The sequence below is a fragment of the Eleutherodactylus coqui genome, chromosome 7 (assembly GCF_035609145.1).
Source record: "Eleutherodactylus coqui strain aEleCoq1 chromosome 7, aEleCoq1.hap1, whole genome shotgun sequence".
In the NCBI taxonomy this organism is placed as follows: domain Eukaryota; kingdom Metazoa; phylum Chordata; class Amphibia; order Anura; family Eleutherodactylidae; genus Eleutherodactylus; species Eleutherodactylus coqui.
This window is the reverse complement of record NC_089843.1, coordinates 23791871-23817861: the sequence shown is the minus strand read 5'-3', so window position 1 is coordinate 23817861 and position 25991 is coordinate 23791871. Positions and strand designations below refer to the sequence as shown.

The window sequence follows — 25991 nt, the reverse complement described above, 5'->3', positions numbered from 1 at the left end:
CATCTCCCCCTCACCGATGCGATCGGTGAGAGGAGATGAAACTTTTTACCGGAGGCCTGCGTATTTGAATCCCGACGCGATCTTCCTCCGTGGACCTTCCAGGATTCTGCACATGCGATTGCCGGCAAAAAGCCGGACACATGTGCAGGAGTCGGGGAGCCAAGGAAACTTAAAATCTCCTTGCTCCCAGCGACCAACGGTCACAGAGAGCCCGGAGCAGTGACGGGTGGCCTCGTTGAGCGGTCCCCGGTCACGTGATAAAAAAGGTAGCGATCTACCTTAGGCCGGTCTCACATGACCGCATAGGAATTACGGATTCTGCATGCTTCTGATCCACGGTATTACGCAGATCAATCGCATTGGATTACACAATTCCGCTCACATTAGCGGGTTGGAATTGCGTAATCCACTCGCAGAAAAGAGAACGCAGCAGGTTCTATTTTACTGCGGATATCGGCAACATAGAGCCCATTGTGCTCCATGGTCGTGGATATACCCGCAGCCCATACGCAACTACATTGTATACGGGCTGCGGGTACCCGTGTCATCGCTAAGCGACGGTGCGGGAAATACAAAAAAAGGTGTACTGTGCATGACCGCCTGTGTGAGTAGGCAGTTATGCGCAGTACATTACGCAGCCGTACGCAGGGTCACAGCCGGGCTCACAGATGGGATCCGCTGTGGGCCTCCGCAAGCGGATTCCGCCTGCACCCGCGTGAGCCTGGCGTTATTCAGACAGCTACCTGTGATACGTATTTTACAAGAAGCCCCAGGAACGCTCGCCTTCCTGCAGTTCCAGGAGCAGCTTGTTGAGCGCCTTCTGTGTGAGACCGCCGCACCTCATCAAGCTTACGGAGACTCACGGAACGCCACTTTTTACACCCCATACCCGCCACTGAGGTCATGAAATACCCCCAAAAAGCATGAGAGGAGGGGGGGGGATACCCGGTTTTATTGCCCCATGGGCCCATTCCAACCAGCCTCCGTAATTACCCCTGTCTTCGGAAATACTACACAGTTCACATTTTTACTTTTATCTAAGATTTGCAAACGCCAAAAAGGGCGCGGAGGGGGAGGGGGGGAATTTTTAGGGAGTCAATCTTTATTCTGTACAAATAAGCAATGGGGCCTGGAATTTATTCAGTTGTGCCCTAAAATCCAACAGGTGTTCCGTCCTTTATAGGCCTTGCCATGCGTCCTGTAAGTAGATTAGGGCCACAATGGGTATGTTTCTGAACTCGGGACAAACGGGGGTATCCATTTTGGGGTGAACGTCTTCATTCCTATGTGCACTGTACAAAAAAACTGTTTTTAAATTGAAAAAATTGCCAAAAAAATTGAAAATCGTAACTTTTTCCTTCTGCTTTGCTTAGATTCATTCAAATACTACGGGGTCAAAATACGCAGTACACCCCTAGATGAATTCGTTAAGGGGTCTAGTTTTTAAAATGGGGTCATTTGAGGGGGTTCTTTATAGTTTTGGCCGCTCAATGGCTCTATAAGTGGGCAATGGGGCCTGAAATTTATTCAGTGGTACCCTGAAATCCAACGGGTATTCCTTTCATTGTAGGCCTAGCCATGGGTCCTGTAAGTCTATTAGGGCCACAATGGGTATGTTTCTGAACACGGGACAAACAGGGGTATCCATTTTGGGGTGAAAGCCTTCATTTATATGTGTGCTGTACAAAAAAAAACTGTTTTTAAATTGACACAATAGCCCAAAAAATGAAAATCCTATTTTTTTCCTTTTGCTTTGCTTGAATTTATTCAAAAACTGTGGGGTCAAAATATGCAGTACATCCCTAGATAAATTCGTTAAGGGGTCTAGTTTTCAAAATGGGGTCATTTGTGGAGGTTCTATATGGTTTTGGGCGCTCAAGAACTCTACAAGTGGGCAATGGGGCATAAAAGGACTTCAAGCAAAATCTATGTTCTGAAAGCCACCGATTACTCCTTTTATTTTGGGCCCCGTTGTGCATGCGGACATAAGATTAGGGCCACAATGGGTATATTTCTGAAAACAGCACAAACAGGGGTATCCATTTTGGGGTGTAAGTCTTCCTTCATATGTGTGCTGTACAAAAAAAGCTGTTTTTAAAATGACAGAATTGCCAAAAAAACAAAAATCCAAATTTTTTCCTTTTGCTTTGCTTGAATTTATTCAAAAACTGTGGGGTCAAAATACGCAGTACACCCCTAGATAAATTCGTTAAGGAGTCTAGTTTTCAAAATGGGGTCATTTGTGGGGGTTCTCTATGGTTTTGGGCGCTCAAGAACTCTACAAGTGGGCAATGGGGCCTAAAAGGACTTCAAGCAAAATTTGTGTTCCGAAAGCCACCGGTCGCTCCTTTCATTTTGGGCTCCGTTGTGTATCCAGACATAAGATTAGGGCCACAATGGGTATGTCTCTGAACACGGGACAAACAGGGGTATCCATTTTTGGGTGCAAGTCTTCCTTCATATGTGTGCTGTACAAAAAAAGCTGTTTTTAAAATGACAGAATTGCCAAAAAAACAAAAATCCAAATTTTTTCCTTTTGCTTTGCTTGAATTTATTCAAAAACTGTGGGGTCAAAATACGCATTACACCCCTAGATAAATTCCTTAAGCGATCTAGTTTTCAAAATGGGGTCATTTGTGGGGGTTTTCTATGGTTTTGGGCGCTCAAGAACTCTACATGTGTGCTATGGGGCCTAAAAGGACTTCAAGCAAAATTTCTGTTTTGAAAGACACTGACTACTCCTTTCATTTTGGGCCCCGTTGTGGACTCAGATATAACAATAGGGCCACAATGGGTATATTTCTGAACACGGGAGAAATAGGGGTATCCATTTTGGGGTGTAAATCCTGATTTTCATGTAAACTATAGGAAAAAATATGTCTTTAAAATGACAGATTTGCAAAAATATGAAATTTTACTTTTTCTCTAAAAATTCCTCTAAATTGAATTAATTCCTGAAAAAAAACTGTGGGGTCAAAATACTCATGACACCCCTCAGTGAATACATTAAGGGGTGTAGTTTTTAAAATGAGGTCATTTGGGGGGGTATCTATTATTCTGACACTCATGAGCCTTTCCAATATCGGCTTGGTATAGGAAAACAAAGTGTTAAATTTGTACGTCTCCTAAATAGTTAAAAAAAAAACTAAAGTTTTTCCAATGTGTGCCCAAAATAAAGTAAACGGGTGGAAATATAAATCTTAGCAAAAATTTCTATATTATGTTTGCACATATTTAAGATATTGCAGTTGGAAATGTGAAAAAATGACGATTTTTTTAAAATTTTCCCAATTTTGGCGCTTTTAATAAATAAACACAATTTCTATCGGTCTATTTTTTCCGCCTAAATGAAGCACAACATGTGGCGAAAAAACAATGTCAGAATCACTTGGATATGCAAAACCTTTCTGGTGTTTTTCCATGTTAAAGTGACACATGTCAGATTTGCAAAATTTGGCCTGGTCATTAAGGCGCAAACAGGCTTGGTCACTAAGGGGTTAATATGGAAGGGTGTAAACATTCCAAATTGAGTAAGCCGTGGTTCCACAAAGGAATTCTACGACATTCTACGAATTCCTTTGTAGCTCAAGAATTTGGACTTTTACTTCATATTTTCAAACTTTATTTGGTGCTTTAGCGAGGAGGACTTTGTTGTTAGCTGCTTCCGGAGCTGGCTTGGATCTGCTTTGCCAACCCTGACTGATTTGAGATGGACTTTGTCGTCTGTGGTTCTGTAAGCCAATTTTGGACTATTTTTAACCCTTCTTCTGGCTTAGTGATTGCATGGTTTTTCCCAGCTTTAGAGATTATCAATTTGATCGTGAACCCCCACTTGTACAATATGTTGTTCTCGTGGACTTGAGGCAATTCAGCAAAGAGTTTCATGGTTTCATAAGGATACAGGAGGGCTTTTAATTTCCTGGCTGTATACATTTATCTGTCCTTTATATGGTAAAAGTGAACGCATACCATCATGTCTCTGGGCAGGTTTTCAGCAATCATCTTTGGGAATGGGAGCCTATACTCTCTATCCACAACACATTCTCCCTGCGAGGTTTCAGGGAGTAAAGTTTTAATTAGGTCTTGTAGTAATAATCTCCAACTGCTGCTACTTCCACCATCTCTGCTATTCCTTTTTTTTTAATTTTATTCCGGTGGTTGCGATCCTCTAAATCTGCCATTTAATTCTTTACTGCCTTGAGTTCCTCCACTAGCCTAGAGTGGTCATCTATCAGGTCATTATGTGAGTTGATTATTTCACTCATTTTGTTTTCAGAGAATTTACTCTTCCTCTCATTTCTTCTATTGATGTGTTAATGGGTGCATGCATAGCTCTCAGTTCTTTTTGTAGGGATCCTTTTAATGCTAGGATCATCACTCTTATAAAACATTCTGATGCGGCCTTAGTTAAGCAGTTGATATTCAATATTGGATCTCTATCTCTTTCTATCTTCCTTGCTCTTCCATCCTCCTCATTGTGGGGGCCATCTGAATAATTTTCTCTTCTGTGCAGTTCTCTATGGAGAGCTGTGTCCCCTCCTTCTTTTTATGCAGTGGACACCTTTTCATCTATCCGGGCCTGGGAGACTGTAGTATCATCTCTGCCTCTCCCCATGTTATTGCTCTCACTGTTGCTAGCTTCCTCTCTCCCTATTTGTGGTGTTCTTGGTGTAATATCCTCAGAGGGGCTTTGTGTGTGAGTGGCTGCACCTCTATCTCTATCTTGCCTTTTATTCTCCCATCTTTTCTCTGTTCCTCCTCTCTCTGTATGTTATGCACACCTTCATGTGAGGGGCTTTGTGTTGCTGCTTTTTTATTTCCTCACTCTTCTCCCTCTTTGTGGCTGCCAGCTATTGCCCCTCCCCATTGCAGTGCTGCAGGCGCCATTTTCTTTATGGGGATCTGGGCCTGAGGCTCCCTGTCCCTCTTCTTTTCTTCACTTCCCCAGCTTCTTGCTTGTGCAGGAGGCGAGGGATTGGGGAAGCCCGCTTACCTTGCTCTTACCACAGGGAATTCCCCAAACCCGCCGCATCTGCGATCTCCAGCTGCTCTGTACTTAGGGCCGGAACCTGCATCTCTCCTCCTGCATCTTGCGCCAGGAAGAACTCAGTTAGTCTCTGCGGTCCCTTCTTCATCGCTCTCTTCCTTGGCACCTTCTCCTCTTCTCTCTGGTATGTCCAAATTCTTCTTTTCTCTTTGCTTGTTTGTTGCTTGCTGAGGTCTCTTTCAGCAGAGCCCTGTCCTCTGCTTTTGCTCCCATGGCCATCCATGACATGTCCCCCTATCGTTCACTTTTATTTTTTGACTGCAAGTTGATAACCCCTCTGGATGCAGTAGTTCTGTCAGGGAAAAAGAGATAGACTTTGCTTAGGGCACCTTTTCTAGCTCCCTCTCCATTTGGGGTGAGAAGAGTGGGTCGTAAATAAGGCTGCTCAGTTGTAGATACAGCTGCCAAACTGCTTAGATGCCCCAGTCCCTGAGATAGAATGACTGAATCCATATCCACTGCCCATGTGCCAGACTGTGGCTCGGGGCTTCCAGATTCCACAGTCCTGCCCCCGTCATCACTCATTGATGGCCATGGTATAACCTAGATATTTCCTGTATATAATTATATATGCACAGTTGGTATAAGTTATGCATTTCCCTGTATATAGTGGATCATGGATCATGCTAGTATAACCCATGTATCTCCTGTATATGATGTCACCCTTTATATACAATTAAAAAAAACACATAAAAGATGCATAAAAATGCAAGTCGTATTTGAATACTGCAAGCAGTTTTTTTTACTTGTTTTTATAATTATGGTTCAAAAATGCAACAAAAACCATGAAAACAGCCTCGAGGGGTAGAAATAACTCTTCACGTTGCCCAGGAAATGAGTATGTAGGGAAAGCTTATGCCAAAGGATTAGATCATGTATTTAAATTTATTGTGCAGCGATATGCAACAGGTAGGTATGGGTACAGGAGGATAGGGGGCCTGAGCTGAAATTTGTCATCTGTCCCTCTCTGTATTTAGCTATGCCCCTGGTATGTATCATGAATATCTCGGTGCCCCTTGTCACTGCTGATCAGCTGCCTGCTTCTACTCAAGGACAGGCATCTAACGGCAGAAACAAGTTCTGAGTGTATTAATGGGGTCCAGACCCTCACCAAAGGAGTCGCACCCCAAAACGGTGGTACTCATGCCCAGTAGTAGTTCCAGCACTGTTAGATGGATCAATATGATAGATAGATAGATAGATAGATAGATAGATGGATGTAACATTAAATATGTTTTGAAATATTCCTACAGATGCTGAGAACTGTATTAAATGCCAAAGTGATGAATGGCCAAATGAGAAGAGAGACCGATGCCTGCCCAAAGTCCTGGAATTCATCTCTTACCAGAATGACACAATGGCTTCTGTATTTTCCAGTGTCTCAGTCTTTGGATGTCTTTTGACTGGCTTCATATTTGGAATATTTATCTTCTACCGGGACACTCCTATTGTTAAAGCTAATAACCGGAACCTGAGTTATCTCCTCCTGGTCTCCATCATCCTCAGCTTTCTCTCTGTCTTCTTGTTTCTTGGTTGCCCCAAGAACGTAACTTGTAGATTACGAGAAACCAGTTTTGGGATTTTTTTTTCAGTTGCCGTATCTTCACTTCTCGCCAAGACTGTTATGGTTTGTGTTGCTTTTAAGTCCACCAAGCCTGGAAGTCCCTGGAGAAAATGGTTGAATGTGAAGTTGCCCTATACCATAGTGCTGTTGTGTTCATCTATGCAAGTTGTCATCTGTATTATCTGGTTGTCTATTTCTCCCCCATTTCAGGACCTGGACACTCAGTCTTATCCTGGGAAAATCATCATTCAGTGTAATGAAGGCTCGGATATCTGCTTTTACTCCATGTTGGGTTATATGGGGCTCTTGGCAGCGGTGAGCTTTGTTCTGGCTTTCATGGTGAGGACATTACCGGACAGTTTTAATGAAGCCAAGTACATCACCTTCAGCATGCTGCTGTTCTGCAGTGTCTGGATCTCCATGATCCCGGCTTATCTGAGCACCAGAGGGAAATCTATGGTGGTGGTGGAGATATTTGCAGTAATGGTGTCCAATGCTGGACTTTTAGGTTGTGTGTTTCTCCCAAAATGTTTTATCATTTTGTTCAAATCTGAAAAGAATAGAAGAACTGATCTGCTGGGGAAAAGGCAGGAATGACTGCAAAATTGTACTCCCTGATAATAGATAGTAATACAGCATGTACATGTCTGTTCAAACTGCTCACTTCTGGAAAAGTAACAGGTGCCCACCCACTTATATCTTGTCAACCTCCCCCCTTCCCTGTAGTAGTGCAGGTGGTCCCACCCTTAAGTACAGCTCATCAATCCACCCCCATCTCTTGACTTATCAAGATTCTCCTGGCAGAGGAGTTAAGGCTCATTTAGACACAATGATTATCGCTCAAAATTCTCTCAAAGGACAGTTTGCGTGACAGTCTTGAGCATTCACTTTGCATAGGCTCTTAAGTAGCTAATTAGCTACTTAAGAGCTTATTAGTGTGTAAATGAAGGCTCCCTCAGTATACAGAAGACAGCTGGAGTGCTGTCTTCTGTATACAGCTGCTGTGTTCTCAGAGCGCTCAGCCGGTATACCGCTGAGCGCTCTGAGCGGTATTTGCAGAACACAGTTGGAGTGCTGTCTTCTGCATACTCCTGCTGTGTTCTCGGAGCTTTCAGCTGGTATACAGCGGAATATGCAGAAAACAGCTGGAGTGCTGTCTTCTGCATACTCCTGCTGTGTTCTTCAAGCAGAATACCAGCTGAAACAATAGTAACAGCGGTATCCCGCTGAGAACTCGGCACGCGGTCTTGATAAGACTCATCGTTGTCTTTTAGCTAGCTGAAAGACAACAATTAGTGAATTGTTAATAAAAACTGCATGATTGCCGCGTGTTTAGACACAACTAGAGATGAGTAAGCGTACTTGGTAAGGACAGATACTCCAGAGAGTATCGCCCTTACCGAGTACTTGCCTGCTCGCTCGCAAAGATTCTGGTGCCGGTGGGGAATAACAGGAGGGAGACCTCCCCCCCCCCCCCTGCTCCCTCCTGCTCACTCCAGCAACACAGCGCTCACCCCTGCCGGAACCGGAATCTTTGCGGGCGAGCAGGCAGGTACTCGGTAAGAACGATACTCGCTCGAGTATCTGTCCTTACTGAGTACGCTCGCTCATCTCTAGATGCAACGATTATCGCTCAAAAGATGGCTTTTGAAAGAATTTTGAGTGATAATCCTTGTCTAAATGGCACTTTATACATTTCCCACACTGGAGCCTTCCCTATTCTCTCCACCACCCTCAATTGTTATTATAGTAGCTGCAGTATGAAAATTCACACAAAACACTATTAAAAACTTTTTAAAGTCTTTATTGAACAATCACAAGTATACAAAAGGCATATGAAGCCCGTGAAACTACGCATGATAAGTAATGTTTTCCTTTGAGGGATTTAGTGGCAATAATTTATAGGCAAACATCATGTAATATTCATATATTTTTTTGGCCTAACTGTGGCTTAGAGTTGTATTATGTACGAAGTGCAGCATGTTACATCTGGGAATAACAGCGTCCTTGTAAATAAATTTGCTTTACTCATTCCACATTGTAATATTTTTGCTCTGCAGCAGTCTGTTTTTTGAAACCGTGTGGTAAGTTGATAAACTGTAAAGCAAAACTGATTTCATCCCCATAATGTGTTATCCATATCCTTCGATGCTGTCATCCCTTTTCACCCTTTCTAGATTACTGCTGGTTAAGTTTGATATTGCATAGAGGACTCTGTGTGATGCCGTCTGGTATAAAAATGTGGATGTGCCCTGCCCACGAGTGGAAAAAGAGGTCCAATGCACACAAGTACCTCTGAGAGCTGTTTTATGAACTAAAGGTAAAACTTTTAAAGCCTAAATTGGCAAGACTATTTATCTAATTGTGCCAGAACTATAATCATTAGCATATCTGCCTAAGATAATAATCTTTATTTATATAACGCCAACATATTTCGCAGCGCTTACAACACAGAGGGATCAGAAACAAAACCACGGTTACATTTAGTAATCAATTGATGGAAACAGTAGGAGTGAGGGTTTTGCTCTAATGAGCTTACATACTACCAATAATGTGGTGATACAGATGGTAAAGAGGCTGGAAATGTGCAAGATATGGTGAGGTTGAGAGTGTGGGATGCTATACACACAGACAATGGTCAAATTGAGCCGCATAGTGGCCGAATCAGTATGACTGCAGGGGGCAGTTGATTGGGGCTGGCAGGGATTGCAATCAGTAGGACAGAGAGCATATTATCATGTGGCATCCAGAGGGTTTTGGTTTAGGAGATATGGTATGCCTTCCTGAAGAGGTACATTTTAAGATCATGCCTTAAATTTTGTGTGTCAAGGATTGCCCGGATAGATTGGGGCAGTGCGCTCCAGAGGACTGGTGCTGCTCTGGAGAAGTCTTGGAGTGGGATTGAGAGGTTTAAGTTAGAGGGGTGCTTAATCTGATTTCGTTAGATAGCAGAGGGTGCAAGCTGGGTGTTGGATTGAGATGAGTGAAGCAATATAGGACAAAGTATGATTGTTTTCAGTGAGAGAAACCAAGTATTCTTCTAGATATGATACCTTATATTGGATAACAAAAATACATGATTTGTATTTTTGTTAGTCATTGAAAGTTATATCTATAAGATTTCTTGGTTTCTCTCACTAATGGCAGTCATGCTTTGCTCTACTGGGTAACACTGTACCAACCCCCCCTTTTCTGTTTTGCAATATAGGGCGGCACAGTGCTGTGGAAAGTTTTGTAGATGAGTGTTGTGAGATTGAATTGCATTCTGTATTTGAAGGGCAGCCAGTGCAGTGACTGGCACAGGGCAGAGGCATCCATGTAGCCGCTGAACAGGAAAATGAACCTGCTGCCACATTCAGGATGGATTAGAGAGGGAAAAGTCTGGCACGGGGGAGGCCAATCAGCAGTGAGTTGCAATAATTGAGACAAGAGTGGATGAGGGCATCAGTGAGTATTTTTATCGTGCTCGCGGTGAGAAAAGGGCAGATTCTTGCAATGTCCTTGAGGTGCAGGTGACCTGTTCTGGCAAGAGATTGGTTGTAGGAAATAAAGGAGAGATCAGAGTAGAACATAACCCCAAAACAGCAGGCATGCTGTCTGGGAGTTTTGGTGGCGTCACACATTGAGATAAAGATGTCAAGATTAGGTCAGTTAGCAGAGCGTGGAAACATTAGTAGGTCAGTTTTTAAGTAGAGAGAGGATATAGTGTTAGAGACAGTGGGCAGACAGTCAGTAGCATTCTGAAGGAATGATGCTATGATGTCATGGGAAGAGGTGTATACCTGGGTGTGGTCAGCATAGAGATGGTACTGATAGCCAAATCTCCTGACGGTTTGTTCAATTTTGGTTGTATAGATGGAGAAGAGGAGGGAGCCAAGGACCAAGTCCTGGGGGACCCCAACAGCAAGGGAAAAAGGACGGGAGAAGAGCCTGCAAAGGATATGCTAAATGAGTGGTCAGAAAGGTAAGAGGAGAACCAAGAAAGAGCAGTGTCCTTTAGACCAATGGAGTGAAGCATTTTGAGGAGGAGTTTGTGGTGAACAGTGTCAAATGCTGTAGAGAGGTCAAGGAGGATCAGTAGAAAGTAGTCACCCCTTGATTTAGCCATTAGGAGGTCATTTGACACTTTTGTTAGGGTAGTTTCTGTCAAGTGTATAGGGAGGAAACTTGACTATGATGGGCAAGCAGAGAGTTTTTTTTGAGGGATAGCTTATAATATGGGAGTAAACTAGGTGTTCGAATAGTTTGGAGATGAAGGGGAAATTTGAGAAAGGTCGGTAGTTGCAGCATCGGTCAAGTTAAGAGTCAGTTTCTTTAGCAGTGGGGATGATAGTATGTTTGATTGAGGAGGGGAAAATGCCAGAGGTCAGAGAGAGGTTGAATATAGTGGTGAGGTGGAATAGATGCTACTGCATGCCGAGCTTTGCGGCAAACCAACAATTACTCACTGCTCACACTATTAGGTGCTTGATGTTTTTGATAAAGAGTGTATATAAACAGTAAAGTATAAGGAAAAGTTGTTCCAATTATATAGACAAGTCAGTGTTCCCCGCCTCTGGAGAAAAAAGTTCAGTCTGAAGAAATAAGCATTGCATTACATCATGTAGTGTAATGCCTGCATGATCTATGCGGCGAAAGAAATTTCGTTAGACGTTCGCATTATGCACCCATCAGAAAATCAAATGACGATCTACCTGTGTAACCAAGCAATTGTTCATCTATAGTTGGCTGCCTGCTTAATTTGAAAGGAGGCGGACACGCCAAAATGATCCCTGACCCACTCCACCTGCATGCACCGAGGAATGATCACTCCTGTGTAAAAGCAGAAGAGCGATCGTCACTGAAACGAATGTGGGGTGCATTTGTGTCTGTCAGTCGACAATTGTAAATGGGTGCTTAGGCTTAGTGTCAGTGTGAAATCTACAGAATATTAGGATTCTTCACAATATACTGCAAATTGTGTCATAAAAACAAAATCACCAAATGCTGGTGGTGAGGCTTGTAGTGGTGGCTCCCCGGCTGATCTTGGTGCAGCACAGTTTGCACACCACTGTTTGTCGGTCTCACTAAAAAGCCTCCACACCTTTGAACACCTAGCCATCTGCACAGAGGCTTGACGTCAGGGGGTGCTGTGGGAAACAGATTGGGGATTGTTTGCTCTGGCCCTGCCTCTCCCCCTGGCCACCCCACTGCCTCTTCCAACCTGGCCTGCTGCTGCACTTGCCTTCCCCTCTGAAGCCCTGTCTTCAGTAAGCTTAGCAAGCCAGGTGGGGTCAGTCACCTCATCATCCAGCAGCTCTTCCTCCGAATCCTCTGTGCGCTCCTCCCTCGGACTTAGTGTCCTTGCTACTACCTCAACAACAGACAACTGTGTCTCATAATCCTCATCGGCAAAAAGCTCTTGAGACAGTTGCCGAATGTCCCCAGCCTCATCACCGGGACTATGGGTACTTTCCAAATGTTGGGCATTGGTCACGACAAATTCCGCATGTGAGAGAGGAACCATTTTTTCCCACTCAGGGCAGGAACCTGAGAACAGTTCCTGGGAGTCTGCCTCCTCAGAATCTGACATTTTCCTAGAGTGACGAGGCTGGGAGAAAGGAGGAGCAGCCAGAGGATTCAGAGGTGCAGTCTCTAGGTCGGGAGTAGTGGACTGCGTAGAAGACTGGGGGGTCGATTCACTGCTGGACGCATTTCCTGCCATTCACGACGGGACCTGCTTGCACTGCTCTGCTTGTAATAAAGGTCTACCATGCGGACTCGCAAATTGTGATATGAATCTGGGGACCCAATGGACTTGGCGCTGGCTGTGATTCACCCCTGACTAGGAGCTCGGCCTGTGCCAACACCCTCACTTGGATGTACGCGTTCACTTCCTCGACCCTTACCCCTACTCCTCATCATGAAAGAAAAAAGGGGGCTCGGCGCTCCACGAAACGGGTCCAGATAAGTTACAATGGAGATCTAATTAAAGAGCTTTTAATGAAAATAACAATATATGCAACGTGTCTTGTCGCGGTAAATGCAACTTTTTTAAGCATGTTTTGTGGAGCGCCGAGCCCCCTTTTTTCTTTCTTTTTGTGCACTGTCTACTATTTCCTAGTAGTCGAGCCCTATTATTAGGGATACGACGGGCTGTGGCTAGCTCCTCCCTGCTTCAACAGTGATCAGTCGAACGAGGACGTGGATTTCTATTTGGATTCATTATACGTATACCAGGATCTGGAGGTGTTATGTGAGGGGCCCATTTTTGGGGGCTTTCCCACCTACACCGGGTAAGTTCCATTTGTATTTACACCCTATTGAGTCATTGTCCAGTGAGCGGAGCGCTGTCCTTATATCTATTTTCTTGTTGTTCCTACTCCTCATCATGTCGGATTAAGGATAGAGAAGGGCCCAAATAAATTACCCCACCGTACAGCGCTCAGAACTTGGGACTAATTCACCGCACACAAAGACTTGTAGATACCGGAGGCTCTATGCTGTGACCCGAAAAAAATAGACGGCTGTCTTGTGCTGATACCTTGGGGTAATTTACCGCTTACAGAGACTTGCAGAGAAGAGAGGCTGTATGGAGTGGGAGAAAAGTAGAAAGCCAGTGGATAGTGCAGATAACTGTGGCAACCTGCACAGTGGCAGAAAACCTTAAAGCCAGTGGATTGTGCGATTAACTGTGGCTGCTTCACCCAACACAGAGAATGGTATCTGTGAAATGTTGTTCTGAAGTGGCACAGGAAATGTTTGCGTACTATTTAGCAATGAGAGTGAGACCTCTGGCTAATGCACTGCAGAGATAGAGCGGTATAGCTGAAATAATCAGCAGTGGCACAGGAAATATTTGCGTACTATTTAGCGAGTAGACCTCTGCCTAAGGCACTGCAGACATAGAACTGTATAGCTGAAATTATCTGCAGTGGCACAGGAAATATTTGCATACTATTTAGCGATGAGAGCTAGACCTCTGGCTAATCCACTGCAGACATAGAAATAAATAGCTGAAATAATCAGCAGTGGCCCAGGAAATATTTGCGTACTATTGAGACCTCTGCCTAATGCACTGCACACACAAAACAGTATAGCTGCAATAACCTGCACAGGCCTAGATGCATAAAAAAATGGTGCACTACTGCTCCCAGACAGCCACAACAGTAATGCACACTATGAGGAGAAGTCCTAAGAAGGACTGTTGGGGTTCTTTTTTTCTTTTTAAATCAAGTTTTTATTAGATTTTTCAATATAGTTTCCATGTTACATAGATTGACAGAGACAAACCGTTTTCCAACATATAACTATGGAGGCAGATCAAGTGTCACATTATAGGATCTATATTGTTTCCATCATCTAAGGATACTCATATAGATGCCTAAAGAAAGAAACAGTCTCCGTGCTACTATTCCAGCATAGAACACGTAGTATGGAGGAAAATTTCCTCAGAGGGAGAGAGATTAAGTGAAAACAAGCTGAAAGGCATGACTAGGGGAAAGGAGGAAAGCGAGGGGAGTAGGGGGGTGGGGAGTCATGAGACGATGATCCTATGGAGTCACTCTCGCCCTTACCTTGGCAACAGAAGTTCCATTCACATAGACGGGTTCAACATCCGGGTTCAACGCCTGAGGTCCAGACACGCATCCTGCTGCCAGAGAGACTAACTTGCATCTAATTCACCGAGTGGGGGGTTTGCGCCATACGTCCCTGAATCCAGTGGAAAAAGTTTTCTTGATGCTAAGTTTTTCGTCTCAATTCCCTCCAGGGACTCCAGATCTGGAGGAAACTATCATGAGAGCCTCTTGACAAGCTTGTCAGTTCCTTCAGGTTGCAAATTAAGTCAGCTTTTTCTTTCCACTGGTTCAGGGAGGGGGGAGATTGTTGAAGCCAGTGTAGGGGGATCAAGGCTTTAGCTGCGTCTAGTAGAAAAGCTATTAATTTGTTTTTCAGGGGGTGGTAGTTTACAGACGGTTTCAACAGGAATACCATATCCACCGAGATTGACAAGTTTGGGGAGAGGGCTTTCAAGACGTTCTCCACTTCCCTCCAGTAAGGGGTGATGCCTACGCATTCCCACCAGATATGGAGAAAGGATCCAATTGCTGCATCGCATCTCCAGCATCTATTGTGGGGGGCTAGCTTGTAATTATGGAGCCACTGTGGGGTTTTGTACCACCTAATAGTTTGTAGTGACTCTCTTGCATAAGGATGCATGGGGATATACCATACGCCATATTCAAGATTAACTTAGCATCTGACGTGGACAGAGATATGTTTAATTCTTTTTCCCAAGAACTTAGGAAAGTGGGCTTAGCAAATATTGGGGGAGCTATGAAGTGCCTCTGAATGTTGAAGATTTTTCTCGAGTTTGGATTGCCTACCCCTAGGGAGTTTTCAAAGTTTGTCTTAGGCCTGGTGGTCTTGTAATTGACCAATAATTCATTTAGGACTTTTTTGATGTGTGCTATTTGCAGAAAAGAGAGAGTGTGGTTGGGAATTAGGGTTTTCAGGATGTCTTCTAATGTCTTATGTGCCTGGGCCTAAAGGTCCCCAACCAGTCCACCTTAGAATTGTTTCCAAACACTGGAGGAACCCAGATTGGGCTGGATCCCCAATAGCCTGCAAAGACTTCGGATTGGAGTCAACAGAGAAGGTCTCGGTGCTAACGATTCTCTGAGTCTATCTCAGGTCTCGCAGGGTCCCCTGAGTAGGGGGTTGAATCATTTTGCTCTATAAATGTTCCTGGCCGGAAAGGACAGGTCCTCCAGTAAGGAATCACTTTGTGAGCCTGCTGCAAGGTCATGCAGCAGTGGATCTCTGGATGGGTGTGTCAGGTCCATCCAGTAACCAAGTTGGACAGCTTGGTAGTAGTCTTGGACGCTCGGCAGGTCTATTAACCCCTCTGACTTTCTCTTGATCATTAAGCTGTTAGCGAGTCTGGGCCTCTTGTGCCTCCACACGAAACCCGTGAAGGCCATTCGTAGAGAATTAAAAAAAGACAGTGGGGGATAAATTGGCAACATACGTAGTTTGTAGGGCAATAGGTAATACATTTTAAAATATTTTTTCTCCCGAACTAGGAGAGGGATGGGAGGTCATATGAGCGAAGAAGAGTTTTTATTTGAGGAATCAGAGGTTGAAAATAATGGAGATACAGGTCTTCTATCCTCTTGGCAAGTTTAATACCCAGATAATCCACTGCTATCTCAGACCATGAGAAGGGTGAACTGGATCTCAATGGAGCACTTTGCACCTCTGGGATCGACATGTTGAGAATCGTGGACTTGGAGAAATTCACTTTAAAGTTTGAGAGAATTCCAAAATCTCAAAGAAGAGAAGCAAGTCTGGGCAGATCTCTCTCTGGTTCAGAGGTTACGAACATTATGTCATCCGCAAATGCGGCTGCGGATAGTGTGCGAGAATTGATGTTCAATATCTTAATAACTGGATCTTGCCTTACCAATTTGAAGAGGAGCTCCATTGTAAGGATAAAAAACGTAGGGGACAGAGGGCAGCCCTGACGTGTCCCATTTCGAATGTCGAACGGAGGGGAGAGTGTATTATTTATTTTTAGTATAGTGTGCAGTTTCGAGTAGAGTGAGATTATATCTGAGATGAATGCGGATGAATGTAGATCCAGTCCACCCTGTCGAAATCCTTTTCGGCATCTGTGCTTGCGAAGGCCACTGGGATATTGCGAGTTTGGGCGTATTTTGCTGCATGAAGCAATCTGAGACAATTATCCCTGCTCTCCCTGCCTTTAAAAAAAAACCTGACTGCTCAGGATCTATCAGAGCGTGGACATAGTCCTCCATTCTCTTCCCCAGATATTTGGCCCAGATTTTCACATCAAGGTTGATCAGCGATATGGGTCTATAACTGTTACACTATTCTGCGTCTTTATTCTCTTTCTGGATAAGAGTGATGTGCGTTCCTGAGCTTGTTTAGGAAGTTTGGCTCCCTGTAATAATGCGTTAAATGTTTCCGAGGGATAAGCTGTGCTTTAAAGGCTTTATAGTAGGCTAATGAGAGGCCATCCGGACCAGGACTTTTACCCTGAGGGAAGGAGTTCAGAACTTCCTCTAACTCTTTGTCTGTAATCGGGTTTAGTAGGGAGGATGCCTCTGTTTCGCCCAGATTAGGCAAGTTTAGGGAACTTAGGAAAGAATCAACCCTGTCGCTAGTGTTCTGTCGGGTAAGAGGTGTCCCCGGGTCCTTGAGATTATATAGTTGTGAATAAAAGTGCTGAAACTCTCTAGCAATTTCAGGGGTTGAGGAGACTGATACTCCCGTCCGCGTTTTTATTAAGAGGATGGAGTTTCTGGACCGAGTCTTCTTGAGGAGGGAAGTCGTTAGCTTACTTCCCCGGTTACTGTGAGTATAGGAGACCTGTCTGAGGAACATGTGTTTTTTGTAAAATTTGTCATTAGGGCAACATCGGAGCTGATGTCTTAGAGAGGCTAATTCCACTAGATTATTTTTCGCCTGTGAGAGTTTAACTACTTGTTCTAATTTTGCAATTTGAGCAAGGTATTTATCAATTTCTTTTTGGTTCTGTTTTTTTCTCCCTAGAGCCTAAAACTATCAGCGACCCTCTCACAAACGCCTTATGGGCTTCCCACACCAAAGGTGCTCCGCCTTTTCCCCCGGTGTTCTTTTTAAAGTATTCCTCCAAGAATTCACCTATATTTGATCTTTCTTCCAAGGAGTGTAGTAAAGAGTCGTTTAAACGCCATCTCCATTCATGTGGAGCCTCATGAGGCAGGCAGATGTCTACATGTATAGGGGCATGGTCTGAGATAGCTATAGAGTCAATTTTGGCCATCTCGAGGTATGTCAGCAATCCAGAGGAAGTAAAGACATAGTCTAGCCTTTGAAAGGTAGAATGTACATGGGGAAAGAGGTGAAGTCTTTAGAGGAGGAGTGTAAGAACCGCCAAGCGTCCAACACCACTAATTCCTGCATAGAGTGACTTAAAGGGGTTGTCCCACGGCAAAACGTAAATTTTTGTTTCTGCCCAGTCCCCCTGTTGAGCAAAGGAGATACAATAGCCATATAATGCGTTTTAAAAAATCATTTTCACTGACCTGGAGCACCTTTTATCAACTTTTAAAATTTTCCTTTTCAAGATGGCGCCGCTGGTCTTCTTCCACGGTGCACTGCGGGTCTTCTTCCATGGTGCACCGCGTTGTTCTTGCACTACGTGCGCACTCCCATCTGCCGATATTCTGCCGATAATCAGACCATAATCTGCCCACAATCTGCCCATATTCTTCCCATAATCTGCCTATAATCTGCCCATATTCTGCCGATATTCTGCCTATAATCTGCCGATATTCTGCCTATAATCTGCCCATATTCTGCCCATATTGTCGATGATCTGCCTATAATCTGCCTATAATCTGCCCATATTTTGCCAATATTCTGCCTATAATCTGCCTACATTCTTCCTATAATCTGCCCATATTCTGCCCAAATTCTGCCAATAGGCTCTGTATTCCAACTTTTGGTCTTTCTTCACTGTGCCATGGACAATAGGGGGATGTGAAGGGGGGGATGTGGGGGGAAGCGCTCAGGCATTTTGCGCATAGAGTCTACATTCCATCTTTTTGTCTTTCTTCACTGTGCCATAGACAACAGGGCGAGGAGGGAGGGGGGATTATGGAATAGCGGGGAGCAGGAACTGAGCTCCCGCCTCCTCTCCACCCCCGTGCACTATTGTCAATGTGGAGAGGTGGTACTGGGGCGGTGCTAATTCGCACCACTTAGCCCCGCCGCTCCTCATTGACAATAGTGGAGATGGGCGGAGAGGAGGCAGATAGGTGGCGGGAGATCATTTCCTGCTCCTCGCTCTTCCATCCCCAACCCCCAACAACCCACCCCACCCAACACCCCTCCCCTTCCCCTCATGCATACATGGACATTGCATATCGGCTGGGCATGAAAACGGAGCCGATATACGATCGTATGAATGCACCCTTCACCTGTAAATACCAGACTACCCCCCCCAAAAAATAATAATTTGACTATTGTCCATGGCAAAGGTAATACAGACAAAAAGGTGGAATGTTGATGGCCAGAATGGCTGAGCGCTCCTGGTTTGGCCCCGTTGCACTCCATTAGGAATGCGTACACCCGCGGCAAATAGATCATGCCGCGATTGAGGAAGGGTGATTTTACGTTATGGAATTCCACAATGGAATTCCGCACTGTGAGCATAGAGCCATTAGGTTCAATAGAACCTAATAGCTGCGTGAAACGCGGCGTTTTTTTTGTCGCGTATTACGCGGTGCATATCCGTCCGTGGGAAGGCAATCTTATCTGCTGGTGGTTTGTGAGACTACAGTGCTGACATACAAGTGTTTTCATTGTTTCTGTCACTACTGAGTTCTTCAGCTCCATAGCTGCGCTGCTCAATTCTTTTTGAGCACTATATGGTTGGTATTGTGAATAGGTGGTTAATTTTTTGCAGTGTGTGCCATTGTAATGGTTGTGTATACTGTGGTATTCTTTGCAACCACTTCTGTGCGCAGCATTATGTACTTAGTTTTGATACTATATTTCAGCTCTAAACAGAAACAACGAACAAGTGTTTAGAAAAGTCAAGTTTCAGCCGCTCAGTCATACAATTTTTGCGCCATTTAGCCCACTGGAGTCCTTCTTTTTCTCTTAAAGCAAAAAGATGTTCAAGCTTGACAAAGACTCATTTCCAGAGTCGAAACGTCGCAATCTTGTGTGCAGAGGGGGCACAACTGTTGTTGTATTCCTATGAATGCATAAAATCAACTGCACCAAATCTGCTGCCTGAACGTCTTTTTGCTTTATGACATATATCTTTGTGGGAATCTGGATCCAGTCCCGGTTTGGGCGTGCAGACAAGGTGAAAGAAACACTACATAACAAATCCCCCCCCCCCCCCCCCTCACGGACTGGTGGTGTTGAGTGCTGCTGTTTGTCTAAATTTATTCTACCTTCTTTTTCTCTTAGACACAATAGCGCAGGAACTGGTCGTTCGCTTTTATACCTTCCGTGTAGCGGAACGGCGAGTTCTGTGTTCGGACACGTTAGTTGGAACTTCTGCTTTGTATTCAGTTGACTATGCAGCCTGTTGGTCAGAATGATTCCTGACATACTCCTCCGACCCATTTCAGGGAAGAGTTGTTTCCGTCGAGAGGATCCCCTTTAGCTGGATGTTTTCTCTGATCGCGCCATTCTCGGTATACTATTCGCACCATTACATGAGAACCCCCCCCCCCCCTCTGTGGTTGGCAGTGAGACCACGGCTGCTCTAGCACCGATGACCGGCCCCTTTGGAAATTGCTCCGATCACTGGATCTTCCCATCTAATGATTCACACTGAAAGTGATCCAAGGAAAACTTGTAACGTGACTTTATGAGGCACTTCAGGGTCACGGGGGAAATTACTGTACAGGGGAGCGCCAATCGGAAGAGGCTGGGGTCTAATAAAGGGGACCTTCAGTTTATCTACAGTAGAACTATATCAGATGGGAATGGGAATTTGTAACATTTTGTATAAGTGATATTGTATTGCAATAAATTTTTGGTTCTTTTAATTTTTTTTAGTTAAATCCAAACGCTAACATGTACAACCCGGAGCAAGACATGGAATTTGACCTGGATTCTTCATGCGATTCTGTTGGAGAGGTAAGACTTTGCTCCAAATGGAATTGTTTTCGTTCTAAACCTTTGCGTAGAACCAAGCTAACAAAACATAATGATTATATCGGTGATTGTTTCCGCAGGATTATATTTTGGATGTGGATGAAGTTGATGATGTTCCCCAAAGTCGGCAATATTCAGAGATATGTGTGAAAATTTAAATAATTGTTTTTGGTTTTGATTGAAAAAATAGGCCAAAAGTGTTGCAGTTCCTCATGCCTTCCCAAGGACAGATTTTTGCCGCGTAATATGTGGCGAAAATCAACAGCGTTGCCCGAAGATATTAGGATCTATAGAACCTAACAGCTCAATGCTCACAGTGCGGCATTCCATCACGGAATTCCGCACCGTGACATTATCCAAACTTACCCGCGGCATGCTATATTTGCTGCGGGTGTACGTGTGGACGGCTTCTATTGCAGTCAATAGAAACCGTCCTTCACGCTATCTTCCGCTGATAGCGTGAAAACACTTCCACGCCTACTGGTGCCACGTCATATGACACAGTCGCCTCGGGTCATATGACACGGTGGGCGTGTCATGTGACGTGACCAGCGTGTAGCATAACGCTGTGGCGCTGCACGCCAAAGCGTCATGCATGAGCGGGGAAGCTGGATCCGCAGGTAATTTTGAGGTCTCTGTGGGCCGCCGTGACGTGCTCCACCGTGGTAAATTATGCAGTGGAGCCCGTCACGGCCGTGTGCAGCCGGGTTTCTTTTTTTCACCGACGTATTTGTTAGGCCTTGCGGATTGATTGTGTTTGCAGGTGGGTCCACAATAATGTGTTTTGTTCGCTCTTAGGTGTGTACACACGTCTGCACCTTGGTAGGAGCAAAAAGCCCAGTGAACATAGCTGCGTGCTTGTTGTCAATGGAGGCGAGGCTGCTGCCGGCGGCTCCATTGAAAACAATGCTCTGGCGGCCCACTGCTGTCTTTTTCATGGAACAGCCTTTACGTATAAGGCCTTCCCTGAAAAAGCAATATTTCAGTTTAAAAAAAAAGGGGGGTATCCTCCGTCGCTGCGTTGACCCACGCAGGCATGAACAATAACTCTGCTGCATGCGGATAAAATGTTTGCTTTATCCCCGCTAGTAAAAAGAAATCCCTGCTGCTATATATGCCACATCTGCTGCATATCCAGCAAAGGGAATTCTAAAGTTCCCCACCGCAGCTGTCACACATGACAGCTGCAGTAGCCCATCCTGCTCCCGGCATACCATCTATGGCTTTTCAGGGAAGGGTTTCATAGGCCGGTCATTGACAAGCCATTTTAAATATTAGCAAAAATGTATTATAAAAAAAAAATTTTCCCTTCAGTCGCCGGGCCGCTGCTTTCACTTTTGTCGGTGTCCCCGTCTTTGTAGCTCTCAGCTATCAGCTCCAGGGGATTTCAAATTTCCTCCCTGCTGATAGCTCTAATTGTGTTTAGCTGAAGAGTGTTACATGTGTGAATCAAGGTGGTTTATTTTCGTTGACAATTCACCTTATTATGTGATGGCCTTAAAAAAATATTCAAGATTTTCTCGGTCCCACACACATTAATAAGATCAATTGCTACATTTACTTTTTCTAACGATAAAATGATAAGGTGTACTCAATATGTAATCCTTTCTTAGGTTCAACAACAACTGGCTGACACCCTGCATGCTATGGTGGACATATGTGGTGTGCAGTGTTTTCAAAATGATCCACAGGGAACACCAGAAGAGGGGGCTTCAGGATCCGCTGAAGATCCAAATGGCAGACTTACAGACAGAAAGTGGTGTCAATGCGGCCAGTGCATGTCCATGCCCACAGTGGCGGAGTGCGTGTGCTGCAGAGAACACGAAGTAGTGCTTCAGATCTTGCCTGAAGACTGCATATGCATTACAATGCATCCACTTTTTGAACAGCATGCGCTTTTGCGCGAAAACATTGAACACACGATCAGACTATCTTCTATGTTCACCAGGAGAGAATATGACATAACCAACAATAGGTATTAAAATTTTCTTTTATACAAAAAAAGACAAACCAAGTATGATTTTTGTGTACAACTTTTATCTCCACAGTGAGAGTTGTGCTGCATGGGGTGGGGAGCTGTGGAAGAGTGGCCATATTCATTTTTGTCACTCTGATCTTTACGTCCCCCTCCGTTAAGAGAGCCGCCGTCTGCGGGATCCAGTAAGTCATCAGGCAGGATCTGCATTTGAAATTCAGATGCGACGCTGCTGGTCGGCGTTGAGCGAAACAGGGCTCTGATGACTTGGTTAGCGGTGGAGGTGTTGGTAGGTGGTTTGTGTGCCCAGTCTGGGTGTTTTTTGTCACCTGCAGGGGTGAACTTAGTCAGTCCCTTCACAGAGCATGTAGCAAAGGTAGATCTCATTGGATCAGCCAGGGTGACATCCTCCTGGTCTGGGCTACCATCACCTTCCACAGAAGTGCATGTAGCCAGGGATCCAGCAAGGGGATCAGCATGGGAAGCCCTTGCTGTAGTGGTAGTGAGAGGTGCATCTGTATTATTGTGGTTGTTAGTCTTTGTAGCAGACATTGCTTTTTGTGATTCTGCAGAGGAGACCTTGCTGTGGAGGCTTATCATGCTCTCAGGACCTCCAGACATAATGCATCAGCGGCTGGCATCTCTCACAGAGGCAGCCCCAGCCAGAGATCCAGCAGCTGAAGCAGTGCAGGAGGAATGTGCTGTATCGGCACTAGTTTCATGTACTCCGTCCGCGCGGCCGGCGGTGCCCACCACAGGAGACATAGCCATGTGTCCCTCAGGGAAGCTGGAGAGAGCAGAGGTGCTGCTTAGTGTCTGATGCAGGCGGCCGTCCCCCCCTGCAGCGCGGAGTGTGTCCGGAGTCTCTACAGGTAAGTCGGCTGTAGCAGGGGCAGGGCTTGCCTCCAGGGAACACACAGGAGAGCTGACCGCAGCGGGGAGAGCTCCGCGCGCTTGGCTCGGACCGCCATCAGTCACTTCGCCAGAGGCCGCGGGTGAGTGGATCACACATGGGGAAGCCGGAGTCAGAGTTCCCCTACCTGTAGGTGGTGTTGGTAGGTTCCGCTTTCTGCCGCTGCTCTCATTCTCCTCGGCCGATCCAAGTGGGGCACTTGAGTGCGTCTTCTTTCTGGTGGAGCGTGGGATTTCAGAGCCACCATTTTTGAACTCCTCTACCGGGCCCCGAGTGGTGTAAAAGTCGGTGAGTTTCTTAGGAGAAGACTTGTTTGCCCTTCTAGGCATGTTGTAAGGAGTTGGTGATCTTTCCCCGAGCAGAGGTATGTCTTTAGAGCTGGTTTAAAGTCGCTTTTTGTGGTCGCTAAGCAGGTTAAGCGGAGAGCTGTACTAACGTGCATCCATCCAGCTCCCCTACAAGGCCACCCCCCCCCCAAGTATGATTTTTAAAAAGGAAAAAGTTTATTCAATTCCAAAAGTGTAAGACATGTTCATCCGAAAATTTAGTGTTTACTTTGTGCCAAACGTCACCATTAGAGATGAGCGAGCATACTCGTCCGAGCTTGATACTCGTTCGAGTATTAGGGTGTTCGAGATGCTCGTTACTCGTAACGAGTACCACGCGATGTTCGGGTTACTTTCATTTTCTTCCCTGAGAAATTTGCGCGCTTTTCTGGCCAATAGAAAGACAGGGAAGGCATTACAACTTCCCCCTGCAACGTTCAAGCCCTATACCACCCCCCTGCAGTGAGTGGCTGGCGAGATTAGGTGTCACCCGAGTATTAAAATCTGCCCCTCCCGCGGCTCGCCACAGATGCATTCTGACATTAGTTCAGGGAAAGTGGTATCTTGGTGGAGCTGCTATAGGGAGAGTGTTAGGAGTATTTTAGGTTTCAAGAACCCCAACGGTCCTTCTTAAGGCCATAGAAATCGCAGATCGCACCTATGTGCGATCTGCGATTTCTCTTCTCTTCTCTATATGCGCTCAATGGGGCCGGCGGCAGCAGCGCCGACCCCATTGAGAACATATAGAAGACAAATCATTCTTCTCTGCCACAGCTGTAACAGCTGTGGCAGAGAAGAACGATGTTTGCCCATTGAATTCAATGGAGCCAGCAATACTGCAGGTTCCACTGAAAGCAACGGGCTGCCGGCGTGCGCGGGGATGAATTGTCGGGAAGGGCTTAAATATATAAGCCCTTCCCTGCAATTCATCCAGAAATGTGTTACAATAAAAATATATACCAGCGTATAAGGCGACGGGGCCTTATACGCCGGCAATACAGTGGAGCAAAGAATAAAAATCATTACTCACTTCTTCTGACGTTCTGCGGTGCTGCTGCAGGCTGTCGCTCCCTCCTGGTTCCCGGCAGAGCATTGCTTTCTCTACGAAGGGCTTTAAATCCCCGCCTCCAGAAACACACGTGCCTTCAGCCAATCACAGCCAATGACAATGATGGATTCCGGTAAGGATAATGCGGCCTTTACCAAGGCAATCGAGGAGTACTTCCTCCTTAATTTGAACTGAGAAGTTGACATCCCCACGGCCTGGGAGGCCCATAAAGCCTTCACCAGGGGTTTGTTGATAGCCTTGGGCTCCAGGACCAGAAAAAAGGCACAAAAAGAAATAGATGATATGCTCACCCAAATTGCTACTCTAGAACTGACAGCTAAACTTTCCCAAACAAGCGCTAACTTAGCAAAATTAGACGAAATAAGAAGGGAACTATGCGTTGTTTTGGAATCCAGGTTTAACAAAAAGACATTATTTATGAAGCATGTGGTGCATGCTCAGGGAAAAAAGGGCAGTACATTTATGTCGTCCCTAACTAAAAAAGCGCAGATGAAAAATGTAATTAAATCTATCAAAACTGGCTCTGGGAGGCTAGCTGAGACTACCCCAGAAATTGCCAAAGAGTTCCAACTCTTCTATGCAGATTTATATAATCTACAAAGATCTAGGCCAGCAGGAGAGGCCACCAAAACTAGGGAGCAAATAGACTCCTTTCTACACCAACTGAGCATGCCCAAACTGGATAAAGATGAAGCAAGTTCACTACTGACCCACGTCTCACAATACGAAGTAAAAGAACTTCTAGCTTCGTGCCCTCCGAACAAGAGCCCAGGCCCAGATGGCCTCACATTGGACTATTATAAAACCTTTCAACAGGTCCTGGTCCCAAGGCTAACAGACCTCTTTAATGCCCTCCTATCCGGAGCTAAATTTATCCAAAAAAGCGCAGGAATCTCAACTCACATTAATCCATAAAGAAGGCAAAGACGCCACTATATGCGGCAATTACAGGCTCATATCTCTCATTAACTTTGATACTAAACTGTGGGCGAAGCTCCTAGCTGGGAGACTGGAGAAGTCTCTCCCTTGCTTGATCAACGAGGAGCAGGCAGGGTTTGTGAAGGGGAGAGAGGGCAGAGACAATTGCCATAGGCTTCTTCATGCGGCCCTTTATGCCCAATGCCATAATATCCCTCTCGCCTTTATAGGAACTGACGCTGAAAAGGCGTTTGATAGGGTTAACTGGGCCTACATGAAAAGTGTCTTATTTAATTTCGGATTCCCAATGGAATTCGTGTCCGCCATTTTTTCGCTCTACTCCAACCCGCATGCAAGAATAAAAATAAATGACGGACTATCTCAACCGTTTGAAATCAAAAATGGAACGCGTCAAGGATGCCCTCTTTCTCCTTCTTTATTTATTTAAATCAGACAGGACCTGAACATAAAGGGACTATCTATAGGCTATAGAAGACTATCTTCAGCGGCT

General features: G+C 45.1%; 1 protein-coding gene across 1 annotated transcript; it reads left to right on the top strand.

Annotated features, from left to right (window-relative positions):
• Nucleotides 1-6404: 6404 nt before the first annotated feature.
• On the top strand, nt 6405-7208 carry LOC136573438 (vomeronasal type-2 receptor 26-like). Its single transcript, XM_066574729.1, has one exon. The coding sequence runs from the start codon at nt 6405-6407 to the stop codon at nt 7206-7208; it is 804 nt and encodes a 267-aa protein (XP_066430826.1).
• Nucleotides 7209-25991: the final 18783 nt, after the last annotated feature.

Coding starts and splice junctions, on each gene's coding strand:
- LOC136573438 (XM_066574729.1), top strand. CDS start 6,405: ATGGCTTCTGTATTTTCCAGTGTCTCAGTCTTTGGATGTCTTTTGACT.